The sequence below is a fragment of the Lissotriton helveticus genome, chromosome 12 (assembly GCF_964261635.1).
Source record: "Lissotriton helveticus chromosome 12, aLisHel1.1, whole genome shotgun sequence".
In the NCBI taxonomy this organism is placed as follows: Eukaryota; Metazoa; Chordata; class Amphibia; order Caudata; family Salamandridae; genus Lissotriton; species Lissotriton helveticus.
Genome location: NC_136073.1, coordinates 578,810,431 through 578,833,485, shown reverse-complemented (window position 1 = coordinate 578,833,485; position 23,055 = coordinate 578,810,431). Strand labels below are relative to the sequence as shown.

At 46.6% G+C, this 23,055-nt stretch overlaps 1 protein-coding gene across 2 annotated transcripts in view; it reads right to left on the bottom strand.

Moving 5' to 3' along the window:
• The window catches only part of KIFC3 (kinesin family member C3), a 446,810-nt gene that overhangs the window by 213,450 nt on the left and 210,305 nt on the right, over positions 1-23,055 (bottom strand). For both annotated transcript variants that reach the window (XM_078670026.1, XM_078670025.1), the window contains exon 2: positions 163-298. In XM_078670026.1, the coding sequence (XP_078526152.1) occupies positions 163-298 (136 nt within the window). The remainder of the gene's footprint in view (positions 1-162; positions 299-23,055) is intronic.

Here is a 23,055-nt window from a genome sequence, read left to right as displayed (position 1 = left end):
GTGGTAGTCTCCAAGATGGATTAGAAGTGGGGCTGATATATGAGCAGGGGTGGTCTGGCGTTTTAAAGGGATACATCTAAAAGGAAGGGAATGCATGTGTAGTAGAACTACTCTTTGCTTAGAAGGCTGGGATGTGTTAGCAGTACAGGAAGTAATACTCACAAATTGCAGAGGCATGTGGATCCTTGCTCCGCAATAGGTTCTGTAGAAGGAATGAGGAAGGTTCTATCTTCCATGTCTTACGGGTAGTGAGAGTACCATTGGATGGCGACGAAAGAGGTTGGCACCGTGGGGCAGCCTGTAATTGGGAGACAAAATAGTAAGAGTAGTTTATTTTTAGGACCAGCCAACGGTAGAGAATTGTAAACAGGTCACTGAATGGCACCCAGCATCAACGGTTTAATGCAAAACAACATGTTTTTTGCTGCCTTTGAGAAATCAACTTTTAAGGCAAATGTAAGGCACAATCAAGAGGAAACACACAATGAGTGATCTTTCAAAGTGAAGGGCATAGAAACCACAGAAATTCGCCATTGAGGTTCTAGGAAGTTGATGGTACTCCCAGTGAAAACATTTTAAGAGGAAAATTGAGGGTAAACTCAGAATTTTCACACAAATTCGTAATAAAGTTCAAGATTTAGAAGGGCACATGTGAAAAAAAGACAGTACTTTCACGATGGGCCAAACAAGTCTCTCCTTCCCCAGGAGTGTTTCGGCTTCACTTGCCTCAAGAAATCTTTACAAAATTTAAATTCTGGGACCATGTTTGGGAAATGGTGGTAAAATAGTGCAGTTTCCCCATAATTTCCCCCAAAATGGTCTAAAAACAATTAGCAGTTTAAAAAATGCACACAGCAAATACATTGCACCTGTCAACACGTCTACATTTACATTTCTTTCATTTTACCATCCTGCCCACTCCAAGGAGCTTTTGAGTCATCTGTGACTATTGAAGATCTCTTAAGAAAGGTCTGGGAGAACCATGAAAAAAAGGCGAGCTCCTCAAGTTTGGAAATACGTATTAGTGCAAGGTCGACATACAGCAATGAAGTTGCTCACTTAAGAAGATCTTACAGGTTCAGATAGTAGAAAAGTTACACCACTCTTACACAAGGTTCTCATACAGCGGTACTAATTACCACTCTAATTTCTGTTTAAAAATTAATTTGGAAGTGTAACCAAATATTAATGAGTTCAGAAAATAAACACATTCTTCTACGCACTTTGGAAAGATAAACTGTTACCCCCAAAGCCTATTCTCATAAAAAAAATGATTGGTTTGTAAATACAGTGCCCATTCAGGAATTTGTCGTTTTGATTAAGTACTTGCAGTTGCTTCAGCCAGATATGAATAGACTCGGTCATGTATGTCGATACAATGTCATTCCAATGATGCCCACACTATGGCAAGGGTTAATTTATTTTCTTAGTGCAGATTTGTGATTCATGTGAGTTTAAGTTAGCATAACCAGGCTATGAGTTGACGTAACTGGGCCCCTGACTGGGTGGTACTACAGACATACATTTTTGCAATTACGAAAAGAAAATGCTGTTTTATTCTTCACGTTTCAAATGCAATGTGATGTTTTTTCCCATCAAAAGAAAATCGCTGAAATAGGATCTGTTCTGTGGTGGTGGTTTAAAACGAACTGTAATTTATTTCGTGGTTTCGGTTGAAGATGTGTTCTAACTGGACTCACTCACTCTTGCAACAAATCAAGGACTTTTCCTATTCCTGCCGAGATTCAGAGTGGTTAATTGTATAGCAGATGTGCAAAGTTGTGGTGTCTCTTGATTTCTTTTTTTTTTGTGTAACTTTTTATTATATAAAGCAAAGGAAACAACACATCAAACATACAATCAAGGCAATACAGTAATAATACAGCCAATAGGTCTGCGCTCAAGGAGGACGGGAGATACATGACCACAGGAGAAAAAATTCTTTGAATACAGATGAGGGGAGGGTGTCAAAGGTAGAATTGCATATGAACAGCACAATATACCACAGCTAGAAGGAATGTAGGTCAGGGCGACTGGGAAGGACTAGGAATAGCAGTGAGTGGGGGCGTACAGATATCTCCACGGTATGAGTTCCACGGGTTCCAAATCTTCCCCCATTTTTGGGGCCTGCCTCTTGCCATATACACTGTCTTCTCTCTGAACATGCACCAATCCAGACTCTCCTTCCAAGCATTCACTGTAGGCGGCCTCGGGGACCCCCACAACTGCGCAATATCCCTCTTCGCAACCATATTGGCCAGAGTCACCCACCGAAGCTGCGACACGTCAATCATTCGGACCCCACACATTCAATAAACATTGTCGGGCTTCCGGCATCATCACAACACCCGTTACTTCATCCATCACCTCATGTATACGTTTCCAAAATCGCATCACCTCGGGGCATTCCCATATGACATGGAGATAGGTGCAAAGGAGACCACACCCACGCCTACACATGCCATCCGTGGAGTAGCCCATATGGATCAGACGGGGACCGGTGACATAGATTCTGTGGAGGATCTTGAGTTGGACCAGACGGAGGCGGGCCGGAATCGCCACCTCCCTGGGAGAGGAGATCGCGGACTGCCAGTCCTCATCATCCAGTTCAATACCGTCAGCAATCCAGGCTTCACGAAGGCGATCGAGCAGACTCGATCGGTCATTAATCATTTTCTTATAGAACAGTGAGATAGTACTATCTGGCACATAACCGTCTAGTATACGATCTTCGAGGGGGGAGGAATCCGGGATATCACTACCCACTGGCAACACAGAGTTCAGAGCATGGCGCACTTGGACATAACAACATTTTTCCCGGTCACTCAGCTTATACTCTATTTGCAGAGCCGAGAAGGTCTTCACCCCTCCTTTAACCCAGAGATCACGCACTTTACTAATACCGATCGTGTCCCATTTATCGAATCCCTTCGTCTTCCATAGGCCACCCAACTTCGCAGAGGCATAGAGCGGAGTTGCACCAGTTAATTTATCACTCCAGCCCATAGCCGCCGTTGCGCTATGCCATACCCGCACGGCTATGGCGGTAGGTCCCGAGAGTTGTGAACGGGAGGGTCCCGAATAAAGCGCCCTGTAGTAATCACCACCCGGTAGCAGCCACTTATCCATTGCAAATGCTGGATTCAACGCCAGGCCATACATCCTGTGGTTGATGGCAGCAAGGTGTGAGGCCCAATAATACCTACGAATGTCCGGGAGCGCTATACAGCCATCATACCAGGGAAGTGTCAATTTTGGAAGAGCGATGCGTGAACGTCCGTCCCATATTAATTGCCTCTGCAACGATTCTACTTCCCGAAAATATTTCGACGGGATGACATCAAAACTATTCTGAAGTGCGTATAGGAACCGCGGTAAGGACATCATTTTAAAAAGGGCCGCACGCCCTAGGGGAGATAACGGTAATTTACGCCAACGCGCTACATCGGAGCACAACCTTTGGAGTGGGGGGAGCAAATCACGTTCATAGCGAACCGCCGGATCCAACGAGATAAACACACCCAAGTACTTAAAGCCAGACTGCGACAACTGGATGGGACAGCCCCGCGGCAAACGAGGGACATCACCCGCAAGTACATAAATGTAGGATTTCGACCAATTAATGATAAGGCCCGAGTTCTTCTCGAAGGAGTTAAGTACGTCAAACAATACGTTGAGCGATTTTTGGGGAGATGTAAGGTACAATAAAATATCATCCGCGTATAAGGAAATGCGATCTTCAAATTCCGGCGTCCAGCGTATACCCTTCATCGAAGGTTCCCACCGTAGCCAAGCGGCGAGTGGCTCCAACGCCAAAGCAAAGAGGAGCGGGGACAACGGACAACCATGTCGCGTGCCCCTCCCAAGAGTAAAAGGCACGGAGACACGGCCATTAACCACCACCTGTGCCAGTGGCGTTTCATACAGGAGTTTGACCCAACCAATAAAACCAGCGCCGAATCCAAATTTGGCGAGTACCGCCCAAAGATAAGACCATTCGATTGTATCAAAGGCCATCGTGGCGTCCAAGGACGCCAAGATGGCCGGTTCACGCAGCGTCAGGCCCTCGCGAGAACACCATGCAAACGTCGCAGATTTAATGCCGTGTTACGGTGCGGGATAAAACCCGAATGATTCGGATGAATCAGGTCGCCAATAACCGTAATCAGACGATTAGCAAGCAGTTTGGTGAGGATCTTGGGCTCCGCATTTAAGAGCGAAATGGGTCTATAAGACGAGCAGCGATCCCGTGGTTTACCCTCCTTATGGATCACCACAATGGTCACAAGACGCTGATCTCTGGGGAGGGAGCCACTGTTTCGCGCAGCAAAAACATATCACGGTGATAGGGAGCAAGAGTATCAGGGCGTAATTTATACAATTCAACAGGAAGGCCATTGGAACCCAGGGCCTTGCTGGAATGAATGGAGCGTAGCGCGAGAGCCACCTCATCCACCGAGGGCGTGGCATCCAAACAGTCACGATCCGATTCAGACAAACATGGAAGTGCTATATCTCGAAGCAACAGCTGCGAATCCTCCTCGGGCCTGTCGGACACAGAGGTATAGACCTCCCGAAAATAATCAGCAAAGCATTCAACAATTTCAACAGGGTTCGTTACACGCACACCACCACATGCCTCAATCACCGGAACCACTCGACTCGCTCTCTTCCTTCTGTCCAGCCAGGCAATCAATTTTCCTGCTTTATCACCCACATCATATAGCTGTCCCTGCTGTTCCCTACTCATCGTCTTTGCCGCATCAGTAACCAAAGTTTTATATTCTAATTGTTTAAGGCGGAGGACATGTAATGCTTCTCGAGACACCTCTCGTTCCAATGCAGTCTCCAGGTCTGTGATTTCAGTCTCGAGCTGAACAATTGCCTCATTCTTACATTTCTTAGCACACCCCACCAGAGACAATGCCTGTCCCCTGATCACAGTCTTAAAAGCTTCCCATAACGAAACAGGCGAGGATACAGAACCAGCATTCTCAGTAAAATACAGATCAAATGATTTAATCAATTCAGTGCGAGTCTTAGGGTTAAGAAGATACCAGGGGTTAATCGGGGCTACCCTCCCTTCGGCGCCGATGCTAAGATTAAAATGAAACCAAATAGGGGAATGGTCTGATATACCCCGGGCCAAGTGTCTAATCTCTCCAATCGAGGGGGACAGGGCAGCCGGTATCAGGATATAATCCAATATAGAGAGAATACCATGAGCTCCCGAATGGAAAGTAAACTGTGTTTGCTCTGGATGCATTAGTCTCCAACAATCTATAGGTCCCAATGTTTCCAGGAAGTCACCCAACCAGGATTGCGCAGCAGGAAGATCTCGGGGCGGATAGCGGTCTATTCTGCCAGAAATGACGGAGTTAAAATCACCACCCAGTATCAAAACACCCTCCGGGAGACCCAGAACCATCCGCCCCAGGTCCGTAAATGTCGTGGATTGTAAGCCCGGGGGGACATACACCGATACCAAAGAATAGTGGTTTTCCCTCCCACCGTCCAACAAGTGCAACATATCGACCCCTGGCATCAAGGATCACATCATCAACCTCGAGGGGGAGGGAAACCCTAAGCAAAATACCCACTCCTCTAGAACTAGATGTAAATCCGGAATGGGCAGCAAGACGATAACCCCGTCTATTAAGAGCGTGACAAGTATTTCCTATTAAGTGTGTCTCTTGTAGCAAAACGACATCAGGCGAAAGGCGCCGCAACAGCTGCATAACCACCCCTCTCTTTATCCGATCACCCAACCCATTCACATTCCAGCATAATACCCTCAACCCTCTACCCCACATCCAGATCCACAATGAACTCCCATCGCAAAACGAGCGTCACACCAATGTCAAAGATAATGAAAGTACCTTGCCTTGAAAAAGAAAAGAAACAATCCCAAAACATGTCCCTCCCTCCCCCCAAGGTTCCCAACACAACTCCCCCCCACCCTGAACCCCTGCACCGACTCAAAAGCCACCCCAATTTGCAGTGTGTCTGTTGCCCTAACACTTACAAACAAAGAACTAATCTACACAAAGAAAACCCCAGAGGAAGAAAGGGTCCCGCCATCCCCGCTACCTCCCAAGATACGAATGGAATGATCAAAGAAGTCAGTGACCCTCAGCTGGTCATGTTGAATAGAGTTCCGGACACAGGCACCATAATCATTCTTGTTCCATCAGTCCCCCCTCAGCACCACCAGCATGTTCCTGGCCAGCACGGCGAGCCGGCAAAGTGTCCAACCGGTCACTCGCTTCCTCAGGCCTGACGAAGAAGAATGTTCGATTGTCATATTCAACACGCAGTCGGGCCGGGAATAACATAGCATATTTTAGTTCCATGTCTCTTAGTCGCCGTTTCACCCCTTGAAATCCCATTTGTTGTTTCTGGACCGATTGAGAAAAGTCCGGATAAAAGTTCACAGCAGCGTTCTTGAACTGCATAGGACCGCTTGTCCGTGCCGCCTGCAAAATGGCGTCGCGATCTCTAAAATTGAAGATCCGTGCAATAATCGGACGGGGGGGGGGGGGGGGAACCGGGCTTCGCCTGTCCCCCTGGCACTCTGTGTGCACGTTCGATGGCAAAGAATTTGCTCAGGCCCTTGGGTGCAAGATAATTAAGAATGAGGTCCTCCACTCGAAGATCAGTGGCAAGTGAACTAGAATCTTCCGGGACCCCAATAATACGCACGTTGTTGCGCCGTGCACGGCTTTCAAAATCCTCCAAGCGACGAGCAAAAAAGTCATTAGCAGATCTAAGGTTGCGCACTTCTGTTTGCAAGTCGGACACATCCGTGGTAAGGCTGGATGTCTTTAGGTCCAATAACTTCACCTTCTCGTTCGTCTTGGCCAAATCAGTTCGAATGAGGTTAACATCAATAGCCACCGTGTCCAACTTCAGAGCCAAGGCTTCATACTGTTGGCCAATAGAAGACTGAATACCAGCAATGGCGCCCATCACGTCCTGTAGAGTTAATTCCGCCAATACAGCAGGATCATCGACAGCCTCCTCTCAGGTCTTGGGTGCGCCACCAGGGGATCCTTTAGAAAGTGTGTAGCGATCCATTACATTAGTCTGGGTTGAACCTCCACGGGTGGTGGTCTTGACTTTCCGTTTCTCACTCTCAGGCTTGCCCGTCATGGCGAGCCGGGTACCCCGGAGGGAGGCTTGGGATCTGGTCCAAATGGCTCCTTAAAATTCACACACAAGAATACAGGAGGCGAAGTTGAGCCAATTTGAGTCCACAGCCAAACAGTCGCTAGCTCGAAGCTCAATGAGCTGGCATCGGAGCTCGTCCGATCAACAGACACACCGCAGATAGGAGACAGTGCGCTGGAGAAACGAAACCGAAAGTGAAGTGAGGCTGTGGTCGGATCCCCTCAAGCCGTTGTTAAATTACGACCTGGGCACTGCTACAACTCAAGGTCCAGGCTGTTCCATGGAGAAGGCCACAAATTTCAGGACGGCAAAACTCGGGGACCCTGTGTCCGATTCCGACCCAAAAACCTGCTAGTACATCAGCCGGGTTGTGTCTTCAAAGACCTTCCATCAATTCAGGATATTATCCAGGATAAATGCGGGAGGCAGCAAGGGTCCTCTGGAGCCCTGTGCTCACGCGGCCATCTCGGATGCGCGCGAAGCTCCTCCCATGTCTCTTGATTTTTCGTTAAGAATTAGCATTAGTTATGCATTCCGAATGCGTTTCTAGCAGTGTTGCAGTTTATATATCATATGCTTATGAAGAGCTATTGGTTTTCATTATTACTTCATTTCACGCCCTGTCATGAGCGGGAGTATAAAAAGTGGCTTGTTTGGATGCGTGTCAGACCAGCAGTTCCTATCCGGATTGCCATTTGATTTAACTCTATCCTTGGAAATTTCTCTTTATCAAAGAGATATTTATGTTGATTTAAACTGACTACATACCTCTTTCTCTTGTGTAATGATCAGTATTTTTGATTAAACCTTCATGATTTTGACTTTGAATAGTGGCATTATTAGTTTTTTTTATTTGCTTTGAACCACTGTCCTTTGGAACTAAGAGCTCCGATGCTGCATATCTGCCCTTATTGGTGCAAAGCACAGACAACATATTGATATTAGGCATTTATGTAGCGCAGACCTAGCCACAAGGGTAGTGGAGTGCCTTACAGAGAACAGGTTTTAAATGCAAATAACAGTCAACAGGAGGTCAGCCAAGGGGTAAGGGGACAATGGATTAGGAGAGAGCAGGGGGCAGTTGATGTTAAGAGGTGGAAGGTTACACAGGAAAATGCTTTTTGATGAGTCTTGAAGTCTCTAAATGAAAGGGTCGAGTTCATTTTGAGGGCATAATGAGGGAAGTTCTAAAGTCTGGGTGTCTGGCAAGGGAAAAGGTTTGGCTTGTAGTTATACTTTTCCTTGAGTTTGAGATTTCACAATGGAAGTTGGCTTTTCATTTTCGTGATTCTTTTTTTTCCTGGCGCCAGACTGGATACTGAAACTTTTCAGCATTTCCCTCGCTTATCAACAGGTGGCATCCTGAAGCTCCGCATCAAAATCCGTCCACTCGGAATATGACATCGGCCCTCATAACGACCACCTCTGCGTGCGGATGCCAATTATTTTCTGATCCACGCTGGACAGGAAGATCTGAAAATCAGATCGTGCAGGTGTTTAAATCTGGCATCTTATTAATGGACATTATTAGTCCATTCCCCAGAATGGGGAGAAGGATGGGTCAGTGAGGAATCTCTGGTTAGATAGAATCTCTAGCAGAAAAGGCGTTACTGAATGGAAATAACTTGTTCTTCTTCAGATAGAGACGTCTCACCACAGATTTCTCACAATGTGAATAGATACCAAAGAAGTACCCCTTCTCTGGTGGCGAGTCTGTAGAAGGACACTGAAATCAAGCATGACCGATTGAGTGAAGTCCCAGTCCTGCTGGACCTGGCTATCCAGGCAGTAATGTTTCAAGAACATATAGAGGGAAGCCCACGTCACAGCCTGACAAATGTCCAGTACTGCAGAAGAGTTGATTATTTTAAGGAGAGGGGCAATATCTCCCATCATAGTGGCAGCCACCTTCGATTTGGTAGAGTGAGAGCACAAGCCTTCGGGTCCTGTTTCTTGGCCAGCTCATAGCATTCATAATGCAGAATACAATCCATCTCGAAATGGTCTGTTTTTGCACCGCTTTGCCTTTCTTATCCCCAAAGAAACCATCAAAAAGTTGGCCATCCTGTAAGTCGCCCCCAGTTCAGTCTACAAAGTAGCGAAGTACCCTTTTAGATTCAAAGCAGTGGAGCCATTCTTCCTCCTTGTATGGATGTGGTGGTGCATAGAAAGCCAGAAAAATGATGGATTGCCCTATATGGAAGGGCAGGACCCCCTTGGGCAAGAATGCCTTTTTTGTCCATAGGACTAATGTGCACGGGAAGACAGATGTATATGGTGGGATTACAGGGGCTCGCTTACTTGCCTAGCCGATCTTATGTTGACGAGGAATGCCACCTTGATAGCAGGCGGAGAATAAGTGTGCATGGGTTCGAAAGGAGTACACATCAGGTGAGTACCAAATTAAGGTGCCACTATGGCATCACAAATGGTGTTGGCAGGAACATATGATCCAGCCCTTAAAAGAAATGTCACTTGAAGAGGGGAAAACGTAGTATGAATTTGTTATTGCCCGAGTTTAATCGGGTTTCTATCTCTCCCGAGTTTAAAAAAAAAAAAAAAAAACATTTTTGTTTGCATTTTATCATATAACAACAAAACAGTCATGTCATCATCAGTCCACATATCTCGCCTGCCCACCCTCCACCCCCCCTAACCACACCATTAAAATCAATCCTTCAATGTCTATCTCGCACCGTTTCACCTGCACAGTCTGTAACCCATTCTGTCTTGTTCACCCCCCCCCCCCCCCCCCCCCCGAGTTCCCTTGACCCCCCGGCAGCTGTGTATACATCCGCTTCCCTCCCCCAAGCTCACGGGCCCCCGTCAATCTATCTCTCCTGTTTTGATTGAGACTCAAGCTGATTAGGCAGTTTCCACCTTTGTTGGTAGAGGTGTGGCTAGTGCAATCTATTACATTTTAATGTCATCATCTGTGGTCAACTTTTTGCTAGAATTTGAGGTGGTGCGGTACCCACCAAGTAACTACAATCCCGTTCCGGTCTCTTTTAACTGGTACTTTAATAAGGTATCTTCCAAGTACTGTATTACGGATAACGTAGTTTCTTATTCTCAGGACCCGCGCCTCAGATAGGAGATCGTCCTTCCTGACATTTTCCTTTTAAATATATTCTAAGACGGTCTCCCCATGATAGAGCTTTGTAATGAATAGTGAGCCTTCCGATTTGGTCATTTTGAGCTAATTTTCCACTATATGCGAGAACATTAACTCTCTTGATGGAGCGCGATGGTGCTCTAAAATTGTAGGTGTGCATTGCAATCATGGATAGTCTGCATCAACATATATACTTGAGTTGTATTAACTTTGATTAGTAGAACTGTATTGTAATAACAAAAATGCGCACGTGAAGGAATAGAAAAGTATTTTGTGCTATTCAGAAGAGAAAGGAAATGGCATTTATATTTGAAATTGTAACTTTAGTATACTGCATTTGCCTAACGAAAAGCCTCTGTGTAGAGTAATGCATTTGATTTAAATATGCACCATGATGAAGATTGCACAAAGAAATAATGAGCTATGCCTAACATGTAATAATTGTAGATGTTTGCAATGCAAAGTATTATTAAAATGAGTGTATAATTTAATGTGTAAAGGCCTAAACTAAATGTTCACGTTGTGCTTATGAAAGGCCTGTTCGTTTATTCTTATGTTGGCCGAATTGTGTAGGCCTGAAAGTGTAAATTCCCTGGTAAGCTCTCGCATTCAGAGGTAGTCAGTGAATTTCATGTGTATGCAAGGATGTTCTGTTCTCACGTTTTCAGTTGCAGGTGAAGAAGCTGTCTTTGTTAGTTAACGTCTTTTGTTTTAGGAGTTAGGTATGGAGGAGAAGTGAAACAATGTAAACAGAAGGTCGATAATTGGGAGCCAGTGTTCTTTCTAGTTGAGGACGCCTGGGAACCAAGGTAATCGGACTACATATGGAGAGGACAGTGGAAAACTACCTAGGAAAGGTGTTCGTTTGCATGAGGTGATCTGTGGACGTGTTTCACATCTTTTCGTTTTGTATTAGGGAAAGTGCCCCGAGGGAGAAGAGAAAGAAGGAGACAGGATGAGTTAGGAGATGGGGTCAGGAGATCGATCTGGGAAAAGAGCATCTTAGAACGAGCTCTGTAACTTCGACTACCTGATTTACTCGGTGAACAAACTTCTTAGGAAGTCTTCACAAGCTGACACCTTTAACGGACTTTACCTGGGGAATGTTAAGTAGGGATGTCACCTTAGTGATAGAGCAGAGACAGTCTAATGCTTTCTACTTTTCAGCCACAGATGAAGTCTGACTTGAATATTGGAGCAATTCATGATTGTGTGCTATTCATTCTCTTCATGATTCATCGTGTTAGACTCATCCGTAGATTTGGATTTGTATTAGTTCCCATGTATTTTTACAACCTCGTCTTGAGGTGCCAGTATATTCCGTTGTTTTCTGCTTTGTAATAAACCCCTAAACTGGAGTTCGGAGTCTGTGATCATTTGAGCCCTAGATATTATTGCCTGTTAAATTGACCGAAATGAGTCATTGCTCCCCATTACACTTCTCAGCAGGTAAACAACGATCTGTCGACCCAGGGTTCCTAGTTGACCTCTAGGGCCTACAACCCCTTCACATGGTTTGATGCAAACTGCTCTAAAACACACTGTCGTCAGATGGATCCTTTGAAGGCCATTCTCAGGAATCATTCAAGGGTTGTTTTTGTGGTACTCGGTATAAAAGAATACTTTTAATGAGTGTATACATTTTTTATCCATATAGGCATGGAAGGAGCTGCTCTCAGCCAGCAGGCATCATGATAGCTCCATGTTTTGGGAGATTATAAACCAACCTATCCTGAAACCTGCAGTTGATGCGGTTTTGCTCCGTACCATCTTGCCTGAGCTCTGGGTTAAATATTTCGAAGGCATATATGCTGAGCCTAATCCTATTCCAAACCCCTTAACTTCTCTAGGGTAGACTATTCTATAGTCCCTGTTAACTTCTTGTATGAGTAGGTCTGTGAGACTATTCACGTGTGTGAGAAGTTGGCCTGGCATACGTTGTCCACTAGTTATAGTGGGCACCTTGCACCATTCCAAACAACCCCTTAGAGGTGATAGGTTAAAGACAACCTTTATTGAAAGCTATCCTAGTGGTAGCTATGGAGAGTAGCCTTCAGGCTAAGTCTTGAAGGAATGTAAAGCAGTTGATTTACAAGTCTATAATCTCTTTCAATGACCAAATGAAATGAGAACACCACCAAGTATGTATATAAAATATAGGTATTTATTCTAAAAACTCCCTACTAGTCTCTTTATGAGGCTAGAGGTAAAAGTACATAAGAACAAAAGTTACTTACCTGTAAACTGTGGTTCTCCAGTATTGGTGTCTTTCATAGATTCACATGCTTGAATATCCCCCGTCGTCGAAGTGGGAGTCCCACGGTACATAAAATAGCAGTCATATATGCATGTATACATGAAAATTATAATAAAAAATATACATACATATAATGCAATAAATTGTAAATTCTAAAAGTACCATAGAACATAATAGGCCAATTGAAAAGCCTAAGGGAGAACTCACTTTAGTAGCTTATCAGTGTCATTATGTGTTGGTCCACATTCCAGCCAATCAGGCTGTAGCCTCCTCTAGAACCTTCTCCTCAGAAGCCCAAGTCCTCAGATTTTCGTAGCACAAGTAAGTAAAAGTGCGTGAGGAGAAGAGAGCCTCTGAGGGGGAGGATGGGAGGGTCACATGTGAATCTATGAAAGACACCAATACTGGAGAACCACAGTTTACAGGTAAGTAACATTTGTTCTTCTCCAGTATTAGGGGTGTCTTTCATAGATTCACATGCTTGAATAGAGTAGAAAGCAGTAAAACATCACAAAAGTCATAAAGGTGATACATCAAGCAAAGAAGGTAAACATATTTAGGCAATATGCAACAAATACCAAAACATTATTAATCAAAAACCTTTATGACTGGAGGCGGGTAGCAACAGAGGCTCACCTTTATTGGAAAAGATTCCGCAGCACCGCTTGACCTACTGCCGCATCCGCGGCGTCTGTTGATTGCAGGCAGTAGTGCTTAGTGAAAGTATGGCTGCTCGACCAAGTAGCAGCTCTGCAGATCTGTCGTAGGGGTACCCCTGCAAAAAGGGCAGCCGAAGTAGACACTGCTCTAGTTGAATGAGCACGAACTGGAGCAGGAAGGGGCTTTCCAGCCCGTTGGTGGCAGAAGGATATGGTAGAGGATATCCACCTGGTTATAGTCTGTTTGGTAACGGGTTGCCCTTTGCAAGTTGTACCATATGCCACAAACAATTGATCTGACTTTCTGAAAGTTGTAGTTTGTTGAATGTAGAATTTGAGACAACGATTCACATCTAATGAATGCAATGACCGCTCAGCTGGAGTTTGCGGAGCAGGAAAGAAAGTTTTAAGGATTACAGGTTAGTTGAGATGAAAGTCACTGGGAACCTTTGGGATGAATTTAGGATTAGTTCGCAATGTCACAGCCTCATTGGAGAATTGCAGGAAAGGAGGCTGTATGGTAAACGCCTGGATGTCACCGACACGTCTTGAGGACGTCAAGGCGAGCAAGAGAGCAACTTTCCACATGAGAAATTTAAGATTTGCAGAGTGAATAGGCTCAAATGGTGGTAGAAGTAGTTGAGACAAGACCAAATTCAAGCGCCAAGCAGGCGGAGGGCGACGGATAGGTGGAAACATCCTAAAAAGGCCCTTGTAAAATTGCTTAATGATCCTTGAAGAACATAGAGATGTGGAACCATCATGGCGGAAACGGGAAATCGCCGCCAGGAATACTTTAAGAGTTGAGTGTGACAGTCCCGACTTTGCCAGGGATAAAAAGAAAGGCAAAATTTGTTCAGGTTTTGCAGTCATTGGGTCCAAATCCTTAGTGCGGCACCAGACACAGAAACGCTTCGACTTTAATTGGTACGTTTTTATAGTGGAGGGAGTGCGAGCCCGCGCTAATACCTCCCTGCAGTCCTTGTCGATATTTAAATGTGCAAATTCGTTGTACTCAGGTTCCAGGCATGGAGTTGAAGATATGCCGGATCCGGGTGACAGATTTGTCCTTGCTGCATCGTGAGGAGGTGCGGTAGAGGATGGAGTGGCAACGGATCGGACTGCGAGAAGAGGAGCAGGTCCATGAACCATGGACGTCTCGGCCATTTGGGCGCAATCAGGATGATGTGACAAGGTTGGAACCTCATCCTGTGTAACAGGCGAGGGATCAGAGGAAGTGGAGGGAAAGCATAGATGAAGTCGTTCGACCAATTGATCGAAAATGCATTTCTGCTCGACTCTCTGTGGGGATGCCGACAAGCAAAGCGTTGGCATTTCCTGTTGGCAGCAGTCGCGAAAAGATCCATCTGTGGCCGGCTCCACCGCCGGAAGATTAATTCGACCGTCGGCTGATTGAGTTCCCACTCGTGATTGTCCGACGATGCCCGGCTGAGTGAGTCTGCCAGGACATTGGCCACACCCGGCACATGAATGGCTGTGAGATGAATTTGACGTTGAACCGCCCATTCCCATATTTCTTGTGCCAGTTGTGAAAGTAGGAGAGACCTCCTGCCGCCCTGCTTGTTGAGGTAGTGCATGCTGGTGGTGCTGTCCGTCCTTACCAGCAAAGTGTGTCCCTGCACTAACCTCTGGAAGGATTTTAGGGCTAAGAAAATCGCCAAGAGTTCCAGACGATTGATGTGCCAAGTTCGTTGGGTTGGTGTCCACTTTCCTTTCACAGACATGCCGTCGAGATGCGCTCCCCATCCTTCGAGAGACGCGTCTGTTGTAAGCGTCAGAGTTGGAGGCTCGTCCTGGAATGGACGGCCCGCAGATATGTTTGGAGTGTGAGCCCACCACTCCAGCGCTTTCTGGATGCGAGGTGTTAGATGAACCTTGTCCTCGAACGACCCTGACACCTGTTTCCACTGCTTGTCCAATTCCTCTTGTAGAGCCCTCATGTGCAATCTGCAATTTGGAATAAGTTGGATGCACGAGGAAGCCATGCCAAGGAATGATTTGAACGTTCGGACAGAAATGTACAGTCTTGATTGGAGGAACCGCACCATCTTTATCATGCGGTCCTGTCTTTCCTGGGAAACGAATACCTTTTCCTGCCGAGAATCTAGCAAGGCTCCGAGAAAATCTCTCCTTTGCGATGGTTGAAAGTGTGACTTCTGGCAATTGATTGAAAGCCCCAAGGTTTGGAAGAGGGAGACGCAGACTTGAGTGTGCTGCTCCGTTAGGTGAAAAGTTTTTGCTTTGATGAGGCAGTCGTCCAGGTATGGGTAAAATTGGATACCTTGGAGACGCAGGAAGGCAGCTACCGGGGCTAAGATCTTGGTAAAGACCCTCGGTGCTGATCGTAGGCTAAATGGTAGAACTTTGAATTGGAAGTGCAGCTGTCCAACTGTAAAGCGTAGATACTTCCTGTGTCTGGGGTGGATTGGCACATGGAAATAAGCGTCCTGGAGATCGATTGTTGAATAGAATTCCCCTGGATTGAGAAAATTCAGAATTTGAAGCAGAGTTAACATCTGAAAAGTTTTTGAAATGATAAATTTGTTTAGGGCTCGTAAATCCAAAATTGGACGCCATTCCCCCGACTTCTTCTTGACTAAGAAAAAGCGGGAATAAAATCCCTTGCCGCGTTGACCTTGCGGCACGACTTCGATGGCTCCTTTTTTGATCATCAATTTCACCTGGGCCAGAAGTTCTTTGAAATAGGGCGAGGGTGGCCCCGAAGGTGGACGAGTGGGAGGAAATTTTGTGAATTCCAGGGTATGTCCTTTGGAGATAACGTCCAGGACCCATTGGTCGGAGGTGATGTCGGACCATTTGCAAAAGTACTTTGAGATGCGACCTCCAAGATTTACAGTCGGCAGAAGGAAAGGACTGAGACCGTCACTGCTTTTTGTTGTTTGAGCCATCTCTATATGTGGTTTTCCGTTGGTAGGGTCTGGTGGTGAACTGACGATTTTGAGATTGGTAGGAACCCCTTTGTCGGCTATCGTTATAGGTGTTGTACGAACGATATTGACTTGATCCTCGAAAAGTAGAGGAACCTCCGCCTCTACCTCGTGCCCCCCGAAAGGGCCGCTTCTTGTACTGGAGGGTAGCCAAGGACTTCGCAGTGTCGGTGTCCTTTTTGATCGCCTCAAGGGCATTATCAACATGTTTGCCAAACAATCATTCTCCGTCGTACGGCAAGTCTAGGACTCTTGCTTGTACCTCTGGACGGAAGGTGGTAGACCTCAACCAGCCTTGACGCATCAAAACTGCAGCCCCAGCCAATTGACGAAAACCCGTTGAGGAAATGTCGAGTGCACAATCAATGATTTCGGATGAAATCAACTCCCCCTCTTGTATAATTGTCTGTGCTTCTGCACGGATTGCATCAGGTAGTTGAGGAATCAATGCAGCAACTTCGGACCACATCTGGCGGTCGTAACGGCCCAGAATAGCCGGAGTATTAACCGCCCTCACCGTAGTAGCCGCCATGGTTGTGAATTTCTTTCCTATAGAATCCAACTTGCGGCCTTCCTGATCAGGAGGAGATGTAAGTGGCGTAGCAGGATTGAGTGATCTTTTCTGTGCAGCCTGAGTTATTACCGAATCTGCTTTAGGTTGAGACACCAAACAGGCCGGGGAAGATGCCGGAGCTTTGCATTTCCTGTCCAATCTGGGCAAAACTGCAGGTACAGAATTTGGATGTTCCATCAATTTAAGGCCCTCCTGCCAAATATAATCCACGATAGGTATAGTGTGGGATTGCCTTTGAGATAGGTCCTTAAAATCATACAGGAAGCATTCACTTTCATGCTGATGTTTTTCGACCGTGAGATGAAAACGTTTTGCAGCACGGATCATCAAATTGTAAAAATGTGCGATGTCCACTGGAGGCGATGCTAGAGGTGAGGTGGGCGGAGTGGAAGGTGTTTGAGCCCTGTAATTGTCCCACTCATTCATATCGACATCATTGTCGTCATCATCAGTGTTGTGAGGATCCGGATCCTCGCCGCCAGTGTCAGGACGAGTACCACCCGGTGACACGGGTGAAACTGGTGCAGGTGTTTGAGAAAGTTGAGGTTGAGGCTGCGGAGGAGGTTGCGATGCTGGAGAGGCAGGTGTAGAAGGCGGAAACCTGCGGTTATAGTCATCCAGCATGTGCTGTAGGTTCATGACCAAAGAGAGAGGTATCTGTGTAATTGGTTCTGAAGGCACTGGTTCTGACGCATCAACAGGAAATAATTCATTCCCATCTCCGACATTGTCCACCACATCACCCTCATCACTATATTCCTGGCACTTAATGTGTAAATCCGAAGGACTGGTAGCCTGTTTAAAAAATTCTTCCACCTCTGAATCGTTTCTGGATTCTTCCGCACCAGACTGGAACAATTGGTCTGGAAGACGAGTGCCACTTCTCACTGGACTCAGTTGGATGAGAGGAACTGTCCACAAAGAAGAAGCAGTAACCACTGTATAGATGGCAGCGGTTTTCGGCAAAGGTTGACGAGACGTCAACGAGCCCGTTGGCATAAGTGTGGCAGTGTCAGAATCAACCTGAGGCGGCTGCGTCGTCACCACAGAGGTAATCGGTGCTGAAATGGAAGGTTTTTTCTTCGTCGACGAGGATTTCTTGGCCGTCGACGGAGTCGTCGACGGGGCCGTCGACGAAATTGGAGCCTTCATCGTCGACGATGACGTAGACGTCGACGGGATGACAGCCGTCGTCGAAGCCGTCGACGGGATGACAGCCATCGTCGAAGCCGTCGACGATGGGATGATGGTCGACGGCGGCGCCATCGACGAGACAACCGTCGACGGGCCAGTCGACGAGGTGCTGCTAGAAGGCTTGATCTTCGTCGACGGTGTTCGCGTCGACGAAGGAAGCGTCGACGATGACCTCGTCGTCGACGGTTTCTCTTTGGCGGTCGTCGATGAGATCTTCACAATAGAAGAGATGGGTCTCACCTGCTTGGTCGTCGTCGACGAGGTGATAGTCGTCGACGTAGCGCTGGTCGACATTGTACATGTCGTCGTCGACGTAGAGATGGCAGACACTGATTTCGTCGACGCTGAAGACGTCGACGGGTGCGTCGACGAGCCCGCCGACGAGCCAAAACCAGATTTTTTAATGGAAGGCAAGGCTTTGGGCGCAGACGTCAGAGAACCAGGTCCCGTAGACGTGCCCTGAAGCAAATCCTGTGGGGAGACAATCCTAGAGGACTCCAACAGTCTACTCTTCTTAAGAAAAGGGGAAGGAACCTCAGTCTCAGGCCCACGCTTCTGAGAGGACTTTGAAAATCCAGAAGATAAACTGCCTACCTCAGAAAGTGCAGTGTCGGAAGTCTTCAACCTCTGTAGCAACAGAAGGACGGGCCTCTCTATCCCTCAGAGTCTTGGGAGGGAAAGTACGACAGTACTTACAGTTTTTCACCTCGTGGTCTGGGTAGAGACAGTAAATGCATTCACTGTGTGGATCCTCGTGGAAAAGGCGTAGTTTACCACAAGAAGGGCAGGCTTTAAACAAAGATTTCTTGTTTAACTGTTCTTTTTCATCAGAAAATGTCTTCAAAGTTGAAGAAAACTGAGCAGAGCTCAGGGAGACTCCCTTCACACGACGTGCGGTAGAAAATCTGAGGACTTGGGGTTCTGAGGAGAAGGTTCTAGAGGAGGCTACAGCCTGATTGGCTGGAATGTGGACCAACACATAATGACACTGATAAGCTACTAAAGTGAGTTCTCCCGTAGGCTTTTCAATGGGCCTATTATGTTCTATGGTACTTTTAGAATTTACAATTTATTGCATTATATGTATGTATATTTTTTATTTATTATAATTTTCATGTATACATGCATATATGACTGCTATTTTATGTACCGTGGGACTCCCACTTCGACGACGGGGGATATTCAAGCATGTGAATCTATGAAAGACACCCCTAATACTGGAGAAGTTACACTTAATAGCACACAGTAAATTAGCACAATATACGTTGAGCCCTAGGGGCGTACCAAACTATATATAAAGAAAGTGGTATAAGAACCACAACTTGACTAGACACAAGACCTAGAGCCTGTAGAATCTCTAGGCCCACAAGGAACCACCCAAGGTAGTGACGCAGGAGACCCACGGGGGACGCATGCAGTGTGAGAACACAGCCGCAAATCACTGTTAGCTTCTATGGGGAAAGTCGCGGATGGAAATCCATACTAATAATATAAAGAGAGCCCAAACCTTTGAGGCGGGTAATCTCAGTAACCACAGCACCAATCACAACACCCAATACAGCGTTGGAAAGGGCAGTTGCCGCAGAAGGACATAGGCTATGCAGACGGCCACCATATATATATATTGTTTTGTAGAGTTTTATATAGCGCGAACTTGACCCGAACTGAATCAGGTATCAGAGCGCTTTACATAGCACCAATTACGTTACATGAGGACACACATTCATTTTTGTTAGGCACGGGGAGATTAAGTGATTTGCCCAGAATCACAGGATGTTTGGCGTCGTTACCAAGACTCAAACCCAGATCCCCAGGTCCGAGGTCGAGCGCCTTAGCCGTTAGGCCAACTCCTCTATACATTTAAAAGGTAAAAGAACCGTACCAGCAAAGTAGTCCCTTGTGGGCGTGTCTGCGTTGTGCTGTGGGCAAAACGCTGGGGCGTGTGTCCGCCCTTCATGCCATGTGAGTCGTACATACAAGCGCCAATTACGTTGCTGCGCAGCATCAAGGGGCACGCTGGGGGCATGAGAAACGCCGGGGGCGTGTGTCCGGCCTTCATGCCATGTGAACGCAATTGCGCCACATCAAGGGGCACACTGGGGGCGTGTGCTATGTTTCGCCCTTCATGCCATGTGAGTCGTACATTAATCAGAAGATCGTCTGCTGAGGCCATGTGCTGGGGCGTGACAAACGCGTTCGCCTGGTGGCCTGGTAAGTAACGTTACTGCAGCCTCTCCTGCGCGCTGTTACTGAACTCTCTCATTCAACGAAATTAAACACGCCTGCTACCATCAACCAGGGCTCTAGCCGGGCTCAGGCGGCGGATCAATACACTAATTACACACGCCTGATAACATCAACCAGGGCTGCAGCTGGGCCTCAAGCGGGGGAACACGCAACTGAGCGAGTCTGCGGGGACAATTACTGCAGCCTCTCCTACTCGCCGTCACTCAACTCTCTCATTAAACTGATTTACCCGCGGCTGATAACGCTCTCATTCAACGACATTACACGCGTCTGCTAACATCAACCAGGGCTGTAGCCGGGCTCAGGCGGCGGATCACTAAACCAATTACACCCGCCTGCTAACATCAACCAGGGCTGCAGCTGGGCCTTCTCCGTCCCTATTCTAATGAAACAAAAAAATGTTGTCTACCGCAAGATTTTAAAATAAATTGCACTTGCCAAATACACACATTACACACATTCTATTTCATACCCGGACAACGTCGGGACGGGCTGCTAGTTTAAAGTCAGTCAGTCAGTCAGTCAGTCAAATTGGCTTTATTTCGATATAAGACATATCTTTAAAAGCAATGTACAAACATATTAAAAAGGTAAAAGAGCCAGTTCACAATGGATACAATCATACAAAATGGAATGCGAAAAGCATCAATAAATTATATAAAATAGTCAGGATAAGAAGAAATTAAACATTATACGTAAGACTTTTGGATCTGATTAGCCATGCCCAGCTTAAAAACTTCGCCATACCAAAGACAAATAGGAGCCGTGTATCCGATTTCAGTATTCGCAAAGCTACACTATAATGTCTGGTGCCCAACTTTTTACACAGGGGTTTAAGCCACCTGAGGCGAGGAACTTTATAAGCAGGGCATTCGAATAAAAGATGGGGGACCGACTCAGTCCTGGAGGCACAGAAAGAACAAATCTTACTAGTCTGAGCCGGAATCTTCCAGCGAGCGGTCAGTTCACCCAAGGGAAGCACTCCTATTCTAAATTTAATATATAGAGCTCTATCTCTAGATTTTGTAATTGCATCGAGATAAGGTTCATATAGGGTTACTTCCTTTACCAATAAAAAGTCTCTAGTGGTTCGACGCAGATTGGGATTAGTGGTCCTTTTGTTCGATACCCACTGCCAATAAACTTTTTTTAGGACAGCCTTCGGGGGTGCAGACATAGAATGCCAAGCTTCGCCAAATCCCAGTTCTCCAAGGAGATGCTTAACATCCCTTAGCCATCCTATTTTGCACCAGCCTGACAGCGACAAAACCTCCTTTAGCCCTGCCACGTAGCTGGCGAGTTCAGGGACTCTCCATAGGCGAGCCCAAAGAAGAAGGGGTCGTAATCTAGCCTGGTCTTTAATAGAAAGACATCCCATATCTAAGAACAAGGGTGTAGTGGGGGTATTGTACGGGAGACCCATTAAGTCCTTCAGAAACTTGTTCTCTGAGCGGGTTAATAGATCCATATTCTGTGCTCCCCAAAGCTCTGCTCCGTAGAGCGCCGCAATAACACCTCTCGCCTTATAGATGTCTAACACCGGGGCGATAGGTTTGAGGGTAGATGAGCGCTGTTCTTTAAGTAGGACCCCCACCACCCTTTTGTGGGACAATAGCAACTTTTGGAGGTGGCAGTTCCACTTCATGCTATCGGACAGGCGAAACCCTAAATAATCAAAGACTTTCACCCTTTTCAGAGGCACCATATTTAATAAGGGTGGCCGGCCATGCTTTCTCGGGGGATTCAAGACCAAATATTTGGTCTTTTCAGCATTAATTTTCAAACCCCGAGAGTCGCAGAAAGAGTGAAAGCTATAAAGGAAACTCTGTAGCCCAACCGGTGTTTTAGAAATCAGTAGGGTATCATCTGCAAATAATAGGGTAGGTATACTCCTGCCCGCCAGGGTAGGAGCATCTGAGGGATGTTTTAAAAGATGCTCCACCACTCCGTTGACATACAATGAAAACAGAGTGGGGGCAAGAACGCACCCCTGGCGGACACCCCGATTTACTGTTATTCGGGCGGTCTTTTGGCCCTGTTTACCCCACCGCACCTGCGCAAAGTTTTCGGTATGGAGCTTTATTATCAGTGAGAACAGGTACGGGGGCATTCCCAGGCCAGACAGTACCCTCCACAAGCAATCACGTGGTACTAGGTCAAAAGCAGTGCGCAAGTCTATAAAGGCAAGGTACAGACTGCCTTTACCCAGTATAACCACCTTCCAGTAGAGCAACTGCAGTCGAAAGGACTGCTCAATGGTCCCGGTGCCTGATCTGAAGCCCGCCTGGAAATCAGAGAGGATCCCGTTGTCCTCTACCCATTGAAGCACCCTCCCCAGGACTACCTTCCCTGCAACTTTCTGAGATGTGTCCATCAAGCTTATAGGTCGGTAGTTTGCTGGGTCGTCCCTGCTCCCTTTTTTAAAAATCGGGACGACCTCAGCGCCCATCCAGGATTCAGGGAGGGCAGCATCAAGGTAACTTGCATTTAGCAGCGAGGCAATAAGTTTAAAGACACTTGGAAGAGGAGTTTGAGCAAACCTCTTTAGACTTAAGAGGTTCTAGGGCCAACACCCACGGGAGCAATGGAGTACTCTAGTTACCTCACCCAGGGAAGCCGATTGCATACGTGTCTTTTGGTGTCGGGAATCGTCGTCATTTTCAATGGCGATCTGCTGCAGAGTGCTGCTGCCGTAGAAGTGGGAAATGTCCGGTGTGATCCAAGCCTGGATCGAAGATGAGAAGAACCTGAAAGCAGAGGGGACTGAGTCTGGGTCACTAGCCAGTTACCAGGGGAACGATAGTCGAATGCCCACCGATGTCGGGTGATTTCAGGTGAAGGAGGTGAAGCTTGACTCTTCAGACCTGAGG